This window comes from Rosa chinensis, chromosome 4 (assembly GCF_002994745.2).
Source record: "Rosa chinensis cultivar Old Blush chromosome 4, RchiOBHm-V2, whole genome shotgun sequence".
NCBI classification, from domain to species: Eukaryota; Viridiplantae; Streptophyta; class Magnoliopsida; order Rosales; family Rosaceae; genus Rosa; species Rosa chinensis.
This window is the reverse complement of record NC_037091.1, coordinates 60716896-60738915: the sequence shown is the minus strand read 5'-3', so window position 1 is coordinate 60738915 and position 22020 is coordinate 60716896. Positions and strand designations below refer to the sequence as shown.

At 38.2% G+C, this 22020-nt stretch overlaps 2 protein-coding genes and 1 long non-coding RNA gene across 3 annotated transcripts; all 3 read left to right on the top strand.

Moving 5' to 3' along the window:
• Positions 1–2295: 2295 nt before the first annotated feature.
• Positions 2296–4953, top strand: LOC112200969 (cytochrome P450 CYP749A22). Its single transcript, XM_024341978.2, has 5 exons — positions 2296–2655; positions 2737–2963; positions 3095–3327; positions 3831–4209; positions 4321–4953. Exons 1-5 carry the CDS (start codon positions 2313–2315, stop codon positions 4747–4749), a joined length of 1611 nt encoding a protein of 536 aa, XP_024197746.1. The 5' UTR covers positions 2296–2312; the 3' UTR covers positions 4750–4953.
• A 13709-nt stretch (positions 4954–18662) lies between these two features.
• LOC112199698 (cytochrome P450 CYP749A22) lies at positions 18663–19517 on the top strand. The gene is made up of 2 exons (XM_024340674.2): positions 18663–18869; positions 18969–19517. Exons 1-2 carry the CDS (start codon positions 18663–18665, stop codon positions 19395–19397), a joined length of 636 nt encoding a protein of 211 aa, XP_024196442.1. The 3' UTR covers positions 19398–19517.
• A 1496-nt stretch (positions 19518–21013) lies between these two features.
• LOC121052923 lies at positions 21014–21729 on the top strand. Its single transcript, XR_005810269.1, has 3 exons — positions 21014–21153; positions 21236–21328; positions 21401–21729. It is a non-coding gene; the product is annotated as an uncharacterized LOC121052923 (long non-coding RNA).
• The last annotated feature ends 291 nt before the right edge of the window (positions 21730–22020 follow it).

Genomic DNA, 22020 nt, shown 5'->3' with positions numbered 1-22020 from the left:
CAGACCCTTGTTGCTACTTCCTCAAATCATGCAGATATTATTGCTCTACATGAAGCTGTGCGAAAATGCATATGGCTAAGGTCTATCGTTAGACACATTCGAGGAACTTGTGGTTTGAAGTCTACCACCGATGAACCTACATGCATTTATGAACATAATGCAGCTTGTATTGAACAAATGAAATTAGGTTTCATCAAGGGCGACAACACCAAGCATATATCGCCTAAGTTTTTTTACAATCAGCAACAACAGGCACTTCTAAATATTGAAGTGAACCAAATCCGATCTGAGGATAGTGTAGCGGACTTATTTACTAAGTCCTTACCTAAATCCACCTTCGAGAAACATGTGAAGAGCATCAGATTAAGAAAGTTATCTGAACTCAGATGATTGTAGCATTCAGGGGGAGATATTGACATCAGGGGGAGGTATGATGTCTACATATTCGATCTCAAAGAGTGAATGACGTGTTGTGCTCTTTTTGCCTTTCGATCAGGGTTATTTTTGTCCCACAGGGTTTTTGTTACCTGGCAAGGTATTTAGTGAGGTAACGAACTAACGATCAAAGTGTCATCACCAAGTTTGAGCGGCACAAGGGGGAGTGTTGAAGGATGTCGACATAATGTGTGTCTCTACAAACTAGGGTTTAGAGTTGTCATAGGAAAAGGTTCTAGGTATTCAATTGTATTCGGATTCTTACCTTTTGTGTACCTTGTAACTCTCCATATAAGGGCTCCTATTATCAATAATAAACACACAATTGCAATTCTCTACAACAATGCACAGTTTTAAGTTGTTATAATTTCTGTTTTTATATTCAATACATGTGGTTGAGATGCATTTATCCCTCACAGTCCTTTAAAATTGTTCCTTAGGTGCACAAATCTGCACTTCTCAAAGGATATTTGGGTCAAATTGCTCACTTACTCAGTTACTCTCTCTGTAAGTGAGAAACAAATTTTAAGCGTAGTGACTAAATTCATTGTTTGCCTCGGTCTCCTTTTGTCATGTTTGGCGAGAGGCCAACGTTTTGGCTGATAGCCTTGCTAATTTAGGGCACTCTTGTCCTTCTCTTTCTCATTTTGTTCGGGATTCTCAGTTGCCTCTATCTTCCAGTACCACCTTCCAGTTTCATCTCTTTGGGAGTGGTTGTTCTTGGGGGTTTTCTTTATCGGAAAAAAAAAATTAGTAATAAAACTTTTTTACATTATAAAAATTTAGAACATTTAACCTCAACCCTAATATCTCTTGCTCAAGAACAGTACCAAGAAACAATCATGGCAAAAAGGAAATTAATCAAAGGGTTGGTGTAATTGTGAAAACTGAAAATGCTTTGGATCTCTCCATTTTGGCTCTCTTGTTCTTCACATCACTACCGGAAAAAGGTGAAAGCTTTTTCACCTTTTTCCAAATGGAAGATCCAGTAAAACTGAGCAACAAAAGAACCAAGCTTTGTTTTTTCTCTCTCAGGTAAAACCCAATAAACCTACTACATTTCCTAGTCGAATTTATCCAGCTTGAGAACAATTTGTTTCTTTTATGCTTCGACACCCTTCTTTATATTACCTCTGAACAATTTGTTTCCTTCTGTATTAAGATACAGGGTCACTGAAAATGGACCACAAGATAACATTTGTTTTTAGGAGCAAATCATTTCAAGTTGTTTTGGCTCATTATCTTATTGGAAACCACACATGAATCTACCCATGACTTGACTCATGAGTCATGACGACCCATGTGATCAGTAATGGCTCACAAAATTCACAAACTGTTTCACAATCTAGTCGCTTCTTTCACTTCCATGTCTCCCAAGTTTCACAAAAGGTCGCTCTCACTGCCCGACCAATCATATCTACAGACATCTAACATCATACAAAAATGTTGAACGCGATTGTGTTTTGCCCAACATTGTCACCATTAATGTCTGATTGACCGATGGAAATTTTACTTCTCTAACTTGGGAATGTTTCATTTTGAGTCTCCGAAAAAAGCTAGCATTAGTGGAGAGAATCTTACGTGGGGTGGACCACACGGACACGTGGTGGGGAGGACCAATCATTGCCTAATAGAGGGAGTGTTTTAGGTATTGCACTTTACAAAGCAGTGGCAGTTTCGAAAAAGATGAAAAATTTCATTTCTTCTGATTAGGTGGCCGTAAAGCCACTTGGTTGGGAAACCCCCACCTAAGAATTTCTCGCATTAGTGTAAAAACGTCATCGGTGACCAAAGCAAAACTATTATATTGGATTTTAGTGATGAGTAATAATCGGTGCGGCCACTGGACAAGCTCACAATTTTAGGTGGATCCTGATATGCCAAAACGGCATTTTGGAACCAATAAAAAGAGCCATTTAACTTGGAAGCCTATCACAAACATACTGAAGATGGGCGTAGTAATCCTTGTTTCAAGCTTTTTGTGTGTGTTTCTTCTCCCAGGCCTCATCAAGATCGTTTACAAGCTATGGTGGACTCCGACTCGCATACAGAAGCGGATGGCTTCTCAGGGAATCAGAGGCCCTTCTTACAGACTCATCTATGGGAACACCAAGGAAATCTCCAGCATGCACAAGGAAGCCATGAGCAGGCCATTGGGTTTATCCCATGACATACTTTCTTATGTTCAACCTCATATTCACTCATGGACCAATCTATATGGTATTTTAAGCTCTTCACTAACTCTTGTTTTTTTTGAATCTTCCTTTCAAAGATTATATCTCGGGTCATCTTTGTCAACAGGGAAGACTTACCTTCAGTGGCATGGTTCGCGAGCTCAGTTGGTTATTCAAGAACCTGAGTTGTGCAAAGAGATACTGAACAACAAAGACGGGGCTTATCCGAAAATAGGGTCTGAAGACTTTGTGAAGAAGCTATTAGGCGATGGCCTTGTTACTATAGTAGAATCTGAAAAATGGGCAAAGTTGCGAAGGATTGCCACCCATGCCTTCCATGGGGAGAGCTTAAAAGTAAGTCGTTCAATTCTTATCAGTTTACTGGTGATTTCTTGCAAAGACTACATGTGGTTGGTATTTGTGTCAGTTTTTTAGAAAGGTTGATTTGATAATAGATTAATAGCATGATGGTATTTTTGTTCTAGACTATGATTCCAGATATGATAGCTAGTGCTGAGACAATGGTAGAAAGGTGGAAAAATCACGAAGGAAAAGAGATTGAGGTGTTTGAGGAATTTAGGTTGTTCACTTCAGAAGTGATTGCTAAGACAGCCTTTGGAAGTAGCTATGTAGAAGGAGAGCTCATTTTTCAGATGTTGATGAAGTTGGCCTTCTTATTATTCAAAAATGCGCTCACAGTCAAGGTTCCTGGCATAAGGTAACCTCCTTTTTAACTGATTGTCAAACTGGGAACCACATAGACGTTTGTGCATGTTCATTCGAGTTGAAGAGCGTTCGAATCCCAGAAAGGTTCAGCCTTTCTTTTTGCTGAAAGTGTCAGCATTTGATCTAATTAATAAACTGTTGATTTATCAATATGAGATTCTGTAGCCTCATTTTTAGTATCCAAATGATCTTTGGATTGGTTAAATGATCATGCTTGAGAAAAAATAATGTGAAACCATATTAATTATGTTCCTAGCCTGACTTCTTGGAACATACTTGATTTCGAGGAGGAATGGGGAACATACTCAACTGCATGAATTGTAGTTGATCCAAGACTTTCTGACAAATTAGAATAGTCATGCAGAGAAAAAATATATAATATCCCTTGTTCTTTGTTCATTGTTTTCCCACCTGCTGTTTGGCCAAGAACTATCAAAACTTGATTTTTGGACGGTTACTGTTGTTCTTATGTTTAGTGTTTCATGCAAATTTCAGCAAGATATCTAAAAGCTGTGATGAGATAGAATCAGAGAGACTCGAGAAAGGAATTCGTGACTCCATAACAGAAATTGTTAAGAACAGAGAAAAGAAGCCAATGAGCGATAAAGAAGACAACTTTGGGAGTGATTTTCTTGGATTACTTTTGAAGGCTCATCATGATGCCAATCAAAGCCAGAGAATTACGGTGGATGATTTAGTTGACGATTGCAAGACATTTTACTTTGCAGGACAAGAAACCACTAATACTCTACTTTGTTGGACAGTGTTACTCCTAGCACTTCATATAGATTGGCAAGAGGAAGCAAGGAAGGAGGTCCTACAATTATTTGGAAAACAGAATCCAAATCCTGATGGCATTTCCAAACTAAAAACGGTAAGAAAGTCGGGATGAACTGACTAGTTGCTTTGCTTGTGATTTGTGAAAGTGGAAGAAACTTCCTTTCAAGCCTTGATCCTGATTGGTTCTATCTCTTATTAAATGCAGATGAATATGATCATCAATGAGACTCTAAGGTTGTATCCTCCTGTTGTTGGCCTTGTAAGGAAAGCTGGAAGAGAAGTTACATTGGGAAAGGTCATTATTCCTGCTGATCTTGAACTGTTTGTCTCAGTTCTAGCACTTCACCATGAACCTCAAATCTGGGGACCAGATGTGCATCTTTTCAAACCAGAGAGATTTTCAGAAGGGGTTGCTAAAGCTACTAAAAATAATATAGGTGCCTTCATGCCCTTTGGCTTGGGACCTCGAACTTGTGTGGGCTTGAACTTTGCAACCACTGAAGCTAAGATTGCAATGTCAATGATTCTACAACGCTACTCATTCTCCCTTTCACCGGCTTATGTCCACTCGCCCTTTCAGTTTGTTACAGTTCGCCCACAACATGGAGTCCAAGTTATACTGCAGCCAATATGAACCGCGGAGTTCAGAGATGAGAAATTTTTCTGTAACAATTCATCAAAAGACAGAGAAAAAAGAACATCACACAGAATCTTGTTGAAGGATATTGACATTTGTGTGCCTTATAAAACTAGGATTAGTTCTATGATTGTAATAGGAGAGAAGGTTCTAGAATTCCTAGTCCTATTCGGAATAGTTTTTCTTGTATCATTAGAATATGTACTTTGTAATCCCTATATATAGGGCTCATATTATCAATAGTGGTGCACACAATTCTCTCATCAATCTCTCTCAATTATCTCATTTAAAACACGTTATCAGCACGAGCCCTAACCACAAAACCCAAAACCAGAAAATCCGTCACCGTGAGCTTTACTTGCACCTAGCTCTACTGCAGTTGCCATCATCACCCGTACGCCTACCCTATCACTGGCTCGTGCGCCCTTTGTTGCCCTTGCAGCGTATTCACATCGCAGCCAGCGTCGCTAGCACTTGTCCGACTCACACCTGTGTCTAGAGAAGCCACCCTTAGCCTCCACCTTCGGCAGCAATTGTCCACCACAACCGGCGAGCCACCAAGCCATCCAAAAACCGTCAAACGACACCAACCAAGCTTCCAAGTTTTCAAGGTTTCAAGCTCCAAATCAACAAGTAAGTATTTAAGATTAAAGTTCCTACTTTCTGTTCTTTTAAATTCGTTTCTTTTCTTCGGGACTTGCAACCTCCTTTCTTCTACATCCCACCTTTCTTATCACGTGGGTTCGATTCTTTAAATGCGGAATCTTGGGGATTCACGCTAAACGAACTAAGAGCGTTCATAAGATTTCTGACTGAGAGCGTCCGTAAGCATCGATTTATGACCATATAAACATCATTGTTTCAGTCTAATCCAAAAATTCTTGGAAATCAATTTCTTGGTAGCATAGCTCAGAAATATTATTATTAGTTTTTGTGGAAGCATTGACTCCGAAACTAATCTATTTCTTCTTATTATTTTCAGGATGTCGAAACCAACGCTCGACTGTCCCTTGCTCGATTCAACTGGCTCGAAATACCATAGTTGGGTCACGGATGTTGAGAACCATCTCACTTCAAAATGGATCCTACTCATAATTCAGGCACCAAACCCTGAACTCATATTCGAGCGTACGACTACAAACAATGCCACAGCTCTCATCTTGATGAGACGCCACATGGATAAATCACTTCGATTGGAGTACATGGCGATCAAGGATGCTAGAGAACTATGGGTTGTGCTAGAAGAGCATTTTGGTAATGTCCAGGATTCCCTCCTCCCTGACTTGAAGGTTCAATGGAGCAATCTACGATTCGCCGACTTCAAGTCCGTCTCTAAATATAATTCAGAAGCTCTATTTCTCAAAACCATGTTGGGGTTCTGTGGACAGCCTGTCACAGAGCAAGAGCTAATTGAGAAAACTCTCTCCACCTTGCCTGTCTCAGCAATTTTGTTATCCAAGCAATATAAAGGTGAGTACAATGCTGGATGGATCACGAGGTTTCATAAGCTAATCAATGTTTTTGTAGCTGAGAAACATGATAATATCCTCATGAAGAATTATAATTCAAGGCCAGTTGGAACTAAGAACGTTCACGAAGCGAATTATAATAATGCACCCAAAGGAGGGTGCAAGGAGCGGAACCTTAAAGCTAAGGGACAAAACGGACGTGTAGGTCCATACAACCGCCCTACAAAGGAAGGAAACCGTCAAAATGAAGGACGAACACGTGGCAACACATGACAAAGTGGGAGAGGGGGCCGTGGAGCTCCAGGACGTGGTGGAGTTACACAAGGCCGTGGTAATGGCACCAATTTCTCTAGGGGACGCCAACCAAGTGCAAGCAATACACCTCAATTAAAGGGAGGCAATCACAATGACATGTGTCATCGATGTGGATCAAGTGAGCATTGGTTCAAGCAATGCAATGCAAGCAATCAATTAGCTGAACGATACAAGGCATATAGGGACCTGAGAGAGTAAGAAGTCTATCTTGCCGAAGAAGGAGATGATGGTGATGACAATGATGTCAACCTCACAATAGCGGACTTCAAATCTGACAAAGAAATGCATAAGGAGATGCAGATTTTGATTAGTGTAGTCCTTTATTTTTTCAAGAATTATGTAATGGTAATTATGTCTTAGTAAATAAAATGACTTTTTGTATTAACTCTTTCTCACTAGGCTCATCCAAGAGTGATTGTGATGTCTAGGAAAGGTTTGAACTGAGAGAATGTTTTAAAAAGTGAGCACTGCTCCACCAAAATCTCGCCTTATCTAACCTGGTCACAACCAAATTGGTGTTACCGAACAGATTGTGTGACTACAATTTGTCTAAAATTTGATTTTTATTTTGGATTAGATTTTGGTCAAGAAACTTTGATGTAATCATTCGCTATTTTATTAATAAAGTATGATTTATTTTGCATGTCTCTTGATCCTCGAACCACACAGTCTGAAATTGAAGTGCGGAGAATTCTCGATCTTTATAACATAGCAGATTCAATGCCTGATGTGTTTTCTGATATCGCTAAAGTGACAAGATCACACATACCTGCTGCAAACGTGTCTGCAAGGATTGAAGTCCCTAAAAATAGAGGACATGGCATTGTCCCTAGTGTCATTGGGCAAGGTGTCGCCGCCCACAATGGCGGTGGCGCAGTGGCTCAGGCCGGGCTCCCTACAAGGAAGCGAGGGAGTCCCAAAGGTTCGATGGATTCTTGCCCAAGAAAGAAAGCGAGTTTGACACAAAATAATCTATTAATCATCGATGTAAATAATCTATCTCATGAGAATATTCTAGATTATGGTTATGTCCAAGAGACATCATTGGGGGATGCTCCAATGTCAGAACCAATTCTAGAGAATATAGAGATCTCCATGAATTACACTAGTGTACATGAGATGGTGAATAGAAATTCTATTGCTATTGATGATGCCTTTGCATATCATGTTGCAAAAGGAATTATAGGATATGATGATATCAAACCTCGCTCTGTCGAAGAATGTCAACGAAGAGCGGATTGGCTTAAATGGAAAGATGCGATCCAGGTTGAATTAGATTCACTAGCAAAGAGACAGGTATTTGGGCCTAAAACGCAGACACCCCCAAATGTAAAGCTTGTTGGCCATAAATGGGTCTTTATTAGAAAGCGTAATGAGAAAAATGAGGTGGTTAGATATAAAGCCCGCCTTGTGGGGCAAAGTTTCTCACAACGCCCTGGAATCGACTACGAGAAGACATATTCTCCTGTAATAGACGTTATAACGTTTTGCTACCTTGCCAGTTTGGTAGTTTATGAAAAACTTGATATGCAGCTTATGGATGTGGCTGCAGCATATCTCTATGGGGATATATATATATATATATATATATATATATATATATATATATAAAGGCTCTAGATGGACTTCAATTACCCAAATCAAGTGGCTTTCTAAACCAGGAAGCGCATTTTCAATAAGGTTAAAACACTCACTATATCGATTGAAACAATCCGGACGGATGTGGTATAACCGTCTAAGTGACTACTTGATTGGGAAGGGATATGTCAACAGTGAAATATGCCCATGCGTGTTTATAAAAAAGACAATTTCCAGATTTGCAATTATAGCAGTTTATGTCGATGACATGAACCTAATTGGAACTCTAGATGAGTTAAAGGAAACTGCTAATTACTTGAAATCAGAATTTGAGATGAAAGATTTTGGGAAAACACGGTTTTGTCTCGGATTAGAACTCGAGCACCGTGGTGATGGGATTATGATCCATCAGTCAGCATATACTCAAAAATTACTAAGGCGCTTTAATGAAGATAAAGCAAAGCCTGTGAGTACTTCCATGATTGGCCATAGTCTTGAGCCAGGAAAAGATCCATTTCGTCCAAACGATGAGGACAAAGAATTATTAGAGGCTGAAGTGCCCTATTTTAAGTGCAATAGGCGCATTATTGTACTTAGCTCAATGCACAAGACCGAACATCTCATTCGCAGTGAACTTGTTAGCTCGACATAGTTCTGCGCCAACACGCCTCCATTAGATTGGTGTAAAGACAATCTTTCGATATTTAAAAGGTACGATTGATATGAGCCTATTTTATCTCTACAGAGAGAAGAAGAATGACGGAAAATTGGGATCAGACCCCATAAGGCAAGTCGCCACCGTCCAAGGTACAGCAGCCGTGTTCTCCTCCTCCCCTTCATCAAAATGACAGTGATGCTTTGATAGGTTTTGCTGATGCAGGGTACCTCTCTGACCCTCACAAAAGTCGCTCCCAAACGGGTTATGTGTCACGCCCCGAATCCGGGTCAAATTTTTTTTTAAAATAATTTCCCGAAATCCGAGGTGTGAGTAAAAATAAAAATAAACGAATAGAAAAATAAAATCGACACTTTGATAATGGAATTGACTTCTCATTTCGGTATAAGGATAAATCCAACTCACGATCACTAAGAGTACTCACTTCCGGAATAATGATCTTACATAAGCAAAACTCCAACTAACTCTAATTGCTTTCGATCACTAATCTTCATAGTTTTTGTGTTTAATAACCTGCAAGACTGTTAAGGGGTGAGCTCAACCTGTGGCTCAGTAGGGAGCTATTTCTCTTCACACAAAAGATAACCAAACAATCATCATATGGTATGCATGAATGCATGTTCTATTCCCGATAATTCACACAGCAGAATAAACTGAGCCTACATGTCCCATACCATGTATTTTACCACGAAGGTGACTTAGAGTACTCAACTATATGAACTAACCCCCACCCAAAATCAATCCCCCTAACCCTCTTTTGCTAGTCATCTTGTCCATGCCCCTTTCGCCAGTCCCGAATTACCCTTTCAATCCTATACTAATTGCGCATTAACAATGGGTATACCTGGGATCTGGTACCTGCTGAGGTTATGGACTCAACTACGCAAAAGATAAATGTCAAACTTTCTTATACTGATAACATTATACATATCACCATCGCCTCCCTTATACTTCATATGTACTCAATGGATGATGCATCAATTGATAATATATACTTCGCAATGTAATTGCATCAAATAGTCATTCATTCCATAACAAACATTTCAGGCAACATATATGCATACAATATAGTTGAGTAGAGGTTCCCCAGATCCCCCTACCTGGATTCCAAGCTATTGTATAGATACATGTTCCTGCATAAAAAGTAAATATCCAAGTACATTCACATTTCCTATGCATAAGCACATAATTTATTTTAAACACAAAGCTATGATTCTGCCTTAAGAACATACTTCAATATCGAGCTTATGTCTTAAGAAAATGGTACCTAAAATCTCAGGCCATTTTGGATTTCACTTGAAGTACTAAATAACTAACCAAAACATCTTGCAGATTTATTATGAAGGAAAACTGATTTCACAATGACATAAGTATCTCATATGAATTCAGTAAATAGCGTCACAAGTTTTTGTTAAAAATAGAAGAATCTCTATGTTCAGTTGGTGGTCGACCTAAACAAGTTTGAATACAAAAAAACTATTGAAACGAAATGGAACAAACAGAAACATAATGAAAATTGCAGAATTTCCTGATGCAGATCCTCAACTTCGAAAAATCATAACTTACTCTAGAAAAGTCTTTTTCATGAGATTTCAATTCTGAAATGATCTTTGAGATGTCTACTGAAACTTTCATGAAGACACCAACTTCAAATACCCAGCGGAAATGTACAGTTTTTAGTGAAAAGAAAACTGTGTCAAAGACAACAGATTGCAGACCTCTGTTTTTAGCCTCAAACTTAACCAATGAGTCTTTAATGAAATTGTACAAAACTATATAGATATCAAGCTTACATTATAAGCTTTCAACACATGCAAATGGTTTCTAAAATGAAAGTCTAGATCAAAGGATATGGTTGCTCAAAATTAACTAAATGATTATAATGCAGAAACTTGTTCTAGCTTTCTCCAATGCCTACAAACTAATGTTTGAGGTTACTGCTCAGTCTAAGGTTGTTAAACTGATGCATATAGGTTCTTTGATCACTCTAACCTCTTGTTGTTAAGACAAAATAAGAAATCTAACCCAAAAAGCAACCTAAGAATTACTCAGGACACCCATTCTTATGGAACCAGTTCTCTAATCATCTTGATTTGTTTCTATGCTTACATTCTGTTTGAAAATCATTTACATTATTAACTGTAGAAAACATTAAGCCAACTTAGACAAGAACTAAGCAAAAACACATGAACAAAGTTCCACAGAAATAGAAATAGATTTTAGGATTGAAACAGACCTTTGAATCCCAAATCTAATTCTCCGAAACTAATCTTTGTAATCATGCCTTCCTTTCTCTTTCTTCTACTCCTTTCCTTTTCTCTTCTTCCCTCTCTATTTTCATTCTCACATATCCTTCTCTTTCTTCCAGTGTCTCTTTTCTTTTGTTTCCTTTCCTTTTTGTTTATTTCTTTCTTTCTATCCTACTCCTTTCTTTCTATCTCCCTCACTCACGTTCTATTCTCCTATTTCTCTTATTGTAGTGTGGATATGAAACAAGTAGATAGCTGCTATTTATACTAGTCAGGTTCTTGGCCATCAAGCAAAACAATTATAATAAAATCTGCATATAGATGTGTTTGTCCATACCTATCACTTAATGACTTAATCACTAAGCATTCAATAGATATACTTGTACAATCCTATCTCTTAATAGAAACCTTCATCAGTAAGTATTGTAGAGATAGGTATGAAAGCTCTTATCCCTTTATAACTTAATGACCAAGGTTATATATAAAAACATATAGGAAGAAGATAAGCTTTATTTCTACAATCTGGGGATAACCATGTGATAGCAGTAGACTAGAAGTTTTAATGATGGATAAATAGAGCTTGAGCTATAAATTGAGTGATGCCACTTCAAGCTACTAGCTAGCTTAGTCTACAGGTTCATCAACACCTATAACTCCTAACTTTGCATAATCATCCAAATAGAATACTTACTCACACTTGGATACGAACAATGACTAATAAGAGATTCATTGATTGGGTTTATAAGGTCTCATCCGAAAATGTTTAATCCAATTGAGTAAAACTAGCTTCCTCACAAATCTACATGTAATAGGTAATAGACTTCTCGAACACACACACACACACAAGCTAGTAAAGAAAATATTATCACATGATCTAATATATAATTAAAATTTCGGGTTGTTACATTATGTCTTTACTATGAGAAGCACTGTGATATCTTGGAGGTTTACAAAATAGACCCTTGTTGCTACTTCCTCAAATCATGTAGAGATTATTGCTCTACATGAGGCCGTGCGCGAATGCATATGGCTAAGGTCTGTAATTAGACATATTCGAGGAACTTGTGGTTTAAACTCTACCACAGATGAACCTACATGAATTTATGAGGATAATGCAGCTTGTATTGAACAAATGAAGTAAGGTTTCATCAAATGCGACAACACCAAGTATATATCGCCTAAATTCTTCTGTAATCAGCAACAACAAATGCTTCTAAAGATTAAAGTGAATCAAATTTGATCAGAGGATAGTGTAGTTGACTTATTCACTAAGTCATTACCTAAATTCACCTTCGAGAAGCATATGAAGAGCATCGGATTGAGAAAGTTATCTGAACTCCCATGATCGTAACAATCAGGGGGGGGGGGTATGATATCTACATGTTCGATCTCGAAGAGTGAAGGACGTGTTGTACTAATTTTCTCCTCCTCGAGGTAGTTTTTTGTCCTACAGGGTTTTTCATCGAGCAAGGTTTTTAACGAGGCAACGGATGAAGCGTCACCACTAAGTTTGAGCGGCACATGGGGGAGTGTTGAAGGATGTTGACATTTGTGTGCCTTATCAAATTAGGATTAGTTCTATGATTGTAATAGGAGAGAAGGTTCTAGAATTCCTAATCCTTTTCGGAATAGTTTTCCTTGTATCATTAGAATATGTACTTTGTAATCCCTATATATAGGGCTCCTATTATCAATAGTGGTACACACAATTCTCTCATCAATCTCTCTCAATTTTCTCATTCTAAAACAAATCTAATATGAGACACAAAAGTAGCTCTGTTTTTTGTTCTCACATACGGATTTTGGATGGTTAGAAACTTACTCACTGAGTAAACGTGGTAGATGGTTCATGCATGTATCATTACTAGCACATGATACAAGAATAACTCTACTAGTCTCTGTAACAAATGTAAGAAATAGAAAGAAAGAAAGCTTTCAATGTAAGCATCAAGATCTGTCCCGAAGCTTTTAATTTTTCATTCTGAATATGGAAGAAAGACTATTTTGACATAATTTGCATGGTTAAGAGATTGGAAGCATATTTGGTTGGAAGTGGATTCTATGCTTATTCTTAACTTCATCCGTTCTCCTTTCTTAGTGCCTTGGCAACTAAGCATTGCGTGGGCAACTGCTTCCTACACATTTCTCAAATGCAATTTCACTGCTCTCATATTTTTTGTGAAGGTAATCCGGCTGCAGATGGTCTAACTAATCATGGGACCAATGCTACCGATTTGGTTTGGTGGGACTTGCCTTCCAATTTTGTTATCTATTTTTGTATTCGTGACTGGTCGGGGCTTTCTAATTTTTGTTTATGTTGGTTCCTTTGCTTCCTTGATTAGCTTTTGTTACACTTGTTATAGTTTGTTGTTCTTTTTGGGGGGTGAGGTTTATGTCCCCTCATCTTGATGTAATTTCTTTTTTATAAGAGGGCCGATACGGCTGCCCTCAATCCTTGATTAATGAAACCATAGAATATAAGGAGAGGACATAGAACCTGAACCCCATATTACATAAAGTACTGTATTCTAACATCCACCAGTTAGCAAACAGTGCTCGATTGGCTTCTTTATTTGCTTTGACAAAGCGGTGACATAACGGAAAGATAACTCTACTAAGGAGAAGCATTGTAACAAATAGTGCAGCTTTCCTACTATGTTCCCGCACATAATCTAATCCGGAGACACTCTGTTTTATCGTGCCACTAGAAGGTTGCTTCCATTTCAAAACATATAGCCGTCTCACTTGGCCAGACAAGGCACGCTGAGTGTGCAGAACGGGACAAAGCCCACATTCACCAACCATACAAGGATGGGGACTTATTGAAAACAATAAATAAGAAAACACTAACGAAACAAGCAAACCAAAACTAAAAATAGCAAAAGCCCAGACCAAGCTCGCCAATACTGTCCAAGCCCAGAAGGCCCAGGCCGCAAGGGGATGGATCCAACCCTCCATCTCAACCAAAGAAAAATGATGCACCAACGCCACCAACCCGACACCATACCCACCTCACCGCCACTAGAGTCAGACGCCCACCATCATTGCGCTATCACTGTCACCACCAGCCCAAAGTAGCCATGTAGCCGGTCTCAGCGCAGTGCCATAAAACAGCCCACAACGCCTCCATGGATCTAAATTGGGCTCGAACCCATCTGCCCAACACATAGCTGTCCACCACCCCGTCTAGCCCCCAAAGGCATCTAGCCTTTGCTCCGACCTGGCAACAACCCGATCCCACTCCCAACCCACCCCTAGCCTCGATGTAGCTTTCCTCCTCAACTGAGTGAAATGCAGGAATACTCCTCTCGTCCCCAGTCTCCAAGCATCGAACTCACCCTCAAAACCATCATCTAGTCTGGCCGCACCTGACACACGCCAACGAGGCCAGAGGCCATCACCAACACCGTTGTGCAGCTGGACAAGAACAAATGAGATATGCGAAGACAAGTTCTCTAGGTTTTCAACCACCATAGGTGGTCGAGTTGGTAAGAGCCTTCATGTGTGGAACCTCCACACTCGGGTTCGAATCCCGCTGACGCTTATTGGAGTTAAATCTCAATATATTCTTGGTGGCCAGGGGGGAGGAAGCGCTCTGACATGATCCCCCAACACAGATTAATCTCTGGACCTAGGAAGCCTTTGAGGAACCCCGTGATCTCGATAAAAAAAAAAAAAAAAATTCTCTAGGTTTTCATTGCGTGAAGCGCGTTCTTTGAGCTATGAATGCATGTTTTATTTTACAAATCTTGATGTAATTTTTTTTTAAATAAGGTTTTCTTGTCTTGACCAGGTTCATAATATATATATTGGCATAATGCTATTGTACATCTCGATTTGTTTAGCAGCTGCTGCTATAAAGATCAGACAAATTGTTCATTAACAATGTCATTCCGTTTCACATAGTATTTTGCTTGTCTAAGTTGGGCAGTATTCATTTGGAGTTTCAGAAAAGTAATGGTGCGAAACGTCAAATAGTTTCTTTGTATATGGAGCCGCATGGCATATCTCTTGTCCTTTAGATTGTAACAAGTAGTAACAAATAGAAGCCAACACGTTTATAAGGACAAAAATGGTGTTAAACAATGAAGAACAAGGTAACATTGAAAGTTATATATATTGTAGGATACTGCGGTAGTTCAGTGGGTTCAGTAAATCAAAGAGAGAGAGAAAAAAAATAATAATAAACAAACAAACGATGAGTTCTTCAGGAGGCCTAGTCATCATCATTTCAAGTTTTTTTTGTGTCTGTTCTGTTTGGTGGCTCTGCTCTTCAAGATCTTTCACAAAATATGGTGGACTCCGAATCGCATACAGAAGTTGATGGCTTCACAGGGAATCAGAGGCCCTCCTTACAGACTTATCCATGGAAACACGAAAGAAATCTCTAACATGTACAAGGAAGCCATGAGCAGACCCTTAAGTTTATCACACAACGTATTTGCTTATGTTCAGCCTCATGTTCACTCATGGAGCAATATATATGGTACTGAAAGCTCCTGATGAACTCTGGTTTTTTGAACTTTAGTTACAAGATTAATTTTGGTCATCTTTGTTAACAGGGAAGAATTATCTCCAATGGTTCGGTGCCCGAGCTCAGTTGGTAATTCGAGAACCTGACTTATGCAAACAGATACTGAACAACAAAGATGGAGCTTACCCAAAAAAACCGCCTGAAGAATATGCAAAGAAGCTATTAGGATATGGCCTTGTAACAGCTGAAGCAAAAATGGGCAAAATTGAGAAAGATTTCGAACCATGCCTTCCATGGAGAGAGCTTAAAAGTAAGTTCTTATTATCAATTACTGAAAATTCTTGCAAAAAATACTATTGTGGTTGATATTTGTCGCATGAGAAATTTTTTTAATACATACCCATATCTCACACACACATTTATAAGTGTGACAACAAATTTGTTGTCAAAGTGGTAATGTTGAGTCATATTTTGTGTAAGCTTAGTTCTAATAATGGTAATTACACCATTTACGACCTTGTTACAAGTTTTTGAACAAATTTGTTGTCAATGTTGTAATTTTTATTTAATTATATGTAAATAGTGTAAATGAATTATGGTAACTTTGTTCTCAATGTTGTAATTTTGATTCAAATAATTATAATTTTTGTTTAAATAGATGTAAAATGAGTGTATGATAAACATCGGCAGAGAGGATCGCGCCGAACCACGTCTGGTAGTTGCCGCGGCAGACGGTGGTGACGGAGGCGAAGACACCCGGGTCGCCATTTCCGATGGCGAGGAGCATGATGGTGGTCATGGACGGCGTGAGGTTGGGAGTGGAGGAGAGCTTGGTGGTGACGAGAGAGAAGTGGGCTTGGGCGGCTATGATGAGGAATTGAGGATGCAAGGGGATGGGAAGAGGCAGAAGTGATTAGGTTTTTATTTTGATTTTTCACTTTGATTTTGGGATAGAAGCCCGCTCATTTTTTTACTTAGGTTAGCTCAAGGTTCAATTTCCCTCCAATGCATATAAAAAATAATTTAAAATTTTAGACTCTGGAAACACACTGCCACGGCAAGGCATCATGTAGCAAATTTCATTAAAGAGCAACACACCACTTTAGTACCGCCATATGTGGCTGCGTTCTCTAAATTAATTCAGAAGTATAGTCAAAGCATTTAGAAATCTGAGAGATTGAAATAAAAGTGTACTTATGGGGAATTGTAACTATTAGAAGATGTGATGTAATCGACCTATTTTCTATCTCTTGGTCAGTTTATGTTACGAAGTGCCCTTGTTACTTACACTATTCATTTGATTCCGTACTCAATTGTAGTTAATCTCCATTAGATCTAAATTAAATAGTGAAGAATAAAAATCTAACTATGTTCACTTGCTTGTTCACCCCTCCTCATGGTTAAAATTTTGATTTGGCACTTTTTCATTACCATGAAAATTTATAGAAGCAACACTTTACCTCTCTCTGTTTGATCAATCACGGACTAGTCTCTCTGTTTGACTTGGTATTACATATTCTTTTTTTTTAGTTACAAGGAGGTCTTAAAAAGAACCAAACAGCAAAAAGCAAAAACTAAGTTACAACTTACAAACCTAACAAAAGATTTGGATATAGAAACTTCACAAAGATCATCATGAAAAGCAGTAGCAGCTTGGGGAAATGAAATATTTTTTTTTTCTTTGAAATCTTCATATAATTGAGGGATTTCTCCTCGATCGGATTTCATACAAAGAATTAAACTATCAGTTTATACAGGGAAAAATTGAAAATATTTTAGAAAAGAATTTTGTTTTGAAATATTTAATTTATTAGCCTCACTTGGATTTGCCTTGAAGAGATTTTTCTTTATTGAGATTGCCTCAAGGGGAATTTTTTTTCACCCAAATTTTCCCCTTGAGGGGATTATTCTTCACCCATGTTTATCTTGCAAGGATTTCTACTTACACAAATTCTCCTTAAGGGAATTTTGCCTTACCCGAATCAGCCTTGAGAGGTTTTACCTCACTTAGATTTGCCTTGAGGAGATTTCACCTCACCTAAATCCGCTTTGAGAGGTTTCACCTCACCCAGATTCACCTTGAGGAGATTTTGCCTCACCCAAGTGCTCTTTGAGAGGTTTCACTTCATCCATATTCACATTGAGGAGATTTCGCCTCTCCTAAATCCTCTTTGAGAGGATTCACCTCACTCAGATTCACCTCAAGAGAATTCCGCCTCACCCAAATCTGCCACATAATCATTAAGTAACAATCTGTAGAAGTTGTCGCCTAATTGTTTTTTTGTGAGAGCTTATCACATAAGTATTAACCGACAACACATACAAGTCGTTCTCTAATTGATTTTCAGTGAGGAAGTTCAAGTTGTCACACAAATATTAAGCGACAACCTGTACAAGTTGTCACTTAATTGGTCGTTTGCAAGAAAATTAAAGTTGTCACATAAACATTAATCGACCATTGATAGAAGTTTTCGCCTAATTGATTTTCAACGATGAATTTCAATTGTCACATAAACATTAAGCGACAACCCGTTGAGCTCGTCACCTAATTGGCCTTTTTGTGAGAAAATTAAAGTTGTCATATTAACATTAACCGACAACTAGTAGAAGTCGTCGCTTAATTTGTTTTCAGTGAGGAAATTCAAATTGTCACATAAACATTAAGCAACAGCTCGATAAAGTTGTCGCCAAATTGATTTTCAGCGAGGAAATTCAAATTGTCACATAAACATTAAGCGACAACCCAATAAAGTTGTCGCCAAATTAATTTTCAGCGAGGAAGGTAAGGTTGTCACATAATTATTAACCGACAAGTCACATAAGTGGTCACTAAATCAGTGTTCAGTGACAAAAATCTAGTTGTCACATAAATATTAAGCAACAATTCACAGAAGTCGTCGCCTAATTAATCTTTTACGAGGAAGTCAAAATTGTCACAGAAACATTAACCAACAATTGGTAGAAATTGTCGCCTAATTAACATTTTGCGAGGAATTGGGTGTCGCATAATATCATATGGGCGACAACTGTCAATTTCTTGCAAATTCCTACTTTATGCAACAAATTGGTTGTCCCCAATGGGATCATGTGCGACAACTGAAATTTCCTCATATTTGCCAAGCTTTTGCGACTAATTTTGGGTTGTCACAATGAAATTCCTCGCTTTTGCTATTTTCTCTTGTAGTGATTGCAAGACATTTTACTTTGCAGGGCAAGAAACCAGTAATACATTGCTTGTTTGGACTGTTTTTCTCCTAGCAGTTCATACAGATTGGCAAGAGGAAGCAAGAAAGGAGATCCTACAATTATTTGGAAAACAGAATCCAAATCCGGATGGCATTTCCAAACTTAAAATCGTAAGGAAGTCAGGAAGAACTGGTTATTTGCTTGTGTAAGTGGTGAAAATTTTCATTTGAGTTTAATTCGTAATTCATTCTCTATCTTGTGCAATGCAGATGAGTATGATCCTCGATGAGTCTCTAAGGTTATATCCTCCTGCTGTTGCCATTCCACGGAGCACTGGAAGGGAAGTTAGACTAGGAAAGCTCATTGTCCTTGCTAATGGTGATCTGCTCGTCTCAGTTCTAGCACTGCACCATGATCCTCAATTTTGGGGACCAGATGTGCATCTTTTCAAGCCTGAGAGATTCTCAAGGGGCGTTGCTAAAGCTACTATCAGTAATGTAGGTGCTTTCGTGCCATTTGGACTGGGACCTCGAACTTGTGTGGGCTTGAACTTCGCAATCACTGAAGCTAAGATTGCCTTGTCGATGATTCTACAATGCTACTCCTTCACTCTTTCCCTGGCTTATATCCACTCCCCCTATCAGAATATCACACTCCGGCCACAACATGGACTTCAAGTATTGCTACAACCATTGTGAATATCGAAGCTCAGATAAGAAACTTCTCTGTAAGAATTCTTGCAAAATAATGAAAACAAAGATGGATTAGAAAAATAAGAAGCACGAAACAGAATCTAATAGGAATTTGAGACACATGTTTGCTCATTCATCGGTTAGAATGGAGACTGGAGAGAGAATACTCTCCAAACCAATTTATATATTAAAAGAAGAAGAAAATAGATACAACCAAAGAGGAAGAACAAGACCTCCCTCAGAAACAATCAAAAAGATTGTACAAGCAATACAAGCAACTTAACATATTCAAAAATTTGGGAGAACAAGTTCATTTCGCCGACAATACTGACGGATAGAAGATAGAAGGAGGAGGAATATCCCACCATATCATGTTAGTTAAGGACAAACCAATATTAACAAGAGCATTAGCCACTTGATTGCCTTCCATGAAATATGAGAATTAATACCGAATATAAAATGCATCTATGAGATAAGGTGCAAGCAATTACTCCAAGCAATACGTAAACGCCAATGAACAAGGTGATGATCATGCATGGAGATAATGAAGAACAAGAGTCGAGTCCACATTAAGCCATATATGCTTTCATTCTCTAACCCACACTAGCTCAATAACTTGAATTATAGCTACGACCTTTGCCTTGACGGAGTTAGGAATATCAAGATTAGAAGTAAAGGCACCAAGAAAAGAACCACGAAAATATCGAAAACACTCCTATAACCAACTTTACCTAAGACATGTTGCCACACACCATCAGTATTAATTTTCACCTACCCCAGAATTGGAAGATGCCAATTAACCTCAATAGTATAAGGAGCTCTACGTGAGCCACATGGAACTCCATAATTCTTCAAGACCCGATGCTCCTCCAAAGAATTAAACATGCATCCTGTAGTCAATCTACTAGCAACTGGTACATGGCCCAAAATAAGCCTAAGTAAAGCATCTACACCAATAAAACTGCCTTCATGCTTCATTATGATTCTTGCCTTCCAAATAAACCATAGTGTAGTGGTGAAGCAAAGAAGCCAAGGTTCCATAAATTGTTGGCCTTCAAGAGTTAAGACCACTACTAGAAAAAGTGGCCATTGCACACAGATATTATTCACACAGAGAAAAATCTGTGTGAATAACTCAATATTCACTCACTTATCCGTGTCAAAATATTAGACACGGACTACTCCGTATCACATGAAGGGTAAAAGTGGAATATAATTTATATTTTGGGATATTTCACACAAATATCCGTGTGAATGTCTTTGATTAGACTTGGGTGACTGTTAATTCTGCAAATGTATCGGAACAATTATATAAATATTCTTATTTAGATACAATAATCCGTATGAATGTATTAAAATATAAGAATAGTTTTATATAAATAGTGTCATTTAAAGTTTACAAACCAATCCGTATGAATCATATTTCAAATAAACAAAAAGAAAAAATTAATTACATAATTTTATGAACCTATTTATAGTTGGCAGGATATTTCCTATAGACCTTTAGTGTCACACACATATCTGTGTGAATCCTTATCAAAGGCTTTCTCAAGATTCCCTTTTTTCTTTATAATCCAAGTAGTTTCATCTCGATCTTAAGCCTCTCTCTCACCTATCTCTCTTATGATTTCTCTTTTCTCAAAACTCAGAAGAGAGAACTAGCAATTGATGGATTTCAACTACCGCAACACAAACGAATTAAGATCAAGCTAGGCCTTATTGTTGGTGGGGGTGGTCAAGCAATGGCGTTGGTGCCTATCATGTAATACTCTGCTATTTCCTCATTTGCTCTTTCTTATGATTCTCTCTCTTTGATTTTCTGATGCTATAGCCTCAAATCACAGAACCTTTCACGTTTCAATAAAAGACAGATCAGGCAAAAGGAGATGGCCTCAAATCAACTTCATACCACAACATTTTTAATTTTAGATCTGCAGGTAAATTGTTCAATACCTCAAATTTGCATCTATCTTAAATTGATTTGCCATCTTTGCGTGATTTTCTTGTAGGAATTTATAAAATGCAAACGTCATCAACTGAAGGAGAAGAAAGGAAAACCCTTAGATCTACAAAATTACCATGAAGAACGATGAAGGAAAGACTCCAGATTTGCAAAATCTCAATGAAGGACCCAAAACAAAATGAAATTAAATGGAGGACCCCAAAATAAATATCCTAATATTTGAATAATTCATTAAATTGATGAATTATATTTAATTACGAATTCAATTGTTGATGGGACATGACTGCAGATGCAGTATTGAAACTGGAGTGGGACCCGCGCATATATTTCACACGGATTTGTTAGGGTGTGTGAAAATAGCATTAGCGATGCCAGCAATACATACAAATTTTAAAGGGATCGTCTACAGTACATTAATGTATCGATACATTAAGTAGACTAGGTTCAATACAAAGGTAGACTAGCTCGGTACATAGGTAGACATGCATGAAGTTAGTCTACCCTTGTACCGAGCTAGTTTACTTCTGTATTGAACTTAGTCTACTTGATGTATCGGTACATTAATGTACTGAAGTATTTTCCAATTTTAAATCCGTACTTGTATTGTGTGAATTAATTGATTCACACGGATTTCTGTGTGCAATAGTTGTAATTCACACAGATTCT

Excerpts from the sequence above, each read along its gene's own strand:
- LOC112200969 (XM_024341978.2), top strand. The coding sequence starts at position 2,313 with ATGCCAAAACGGCATTTTGGAACCAATAAAAAGAGCCATTTAACTTGG. Across the intron at positions 2,656-2,736 it reads CTCATGGACCAATCTATATG|GGAAGACTTACCTTCAGTGG; the intron begins GTATTTTAAGCT and ends CTTTGTCAACAG. Across the intron at positions 3,328-3,830 it reads GTCAAGGTTCCTGGCATAAG|CAAGATATCTAAAAGCTGTG; the intron begins GTAACCTCCTTT and ends TGCAAATTTCAG.
- LOC112199698 (XM_024340674.2), top strand. The coding sequence starts at position 18,663 with ATGAAATTCCTCGCTTTTGCTATTTTCTCTTGTAGTGATTGCAAGACA. Across the intron at positions 18,870-18,968 it reads GCATTTCCAAACTTAAAATC|ATGAGTATGATCCTCGATGA; the intron begins GTAAGGAAGTCA and ends TGTGCAATGCAG.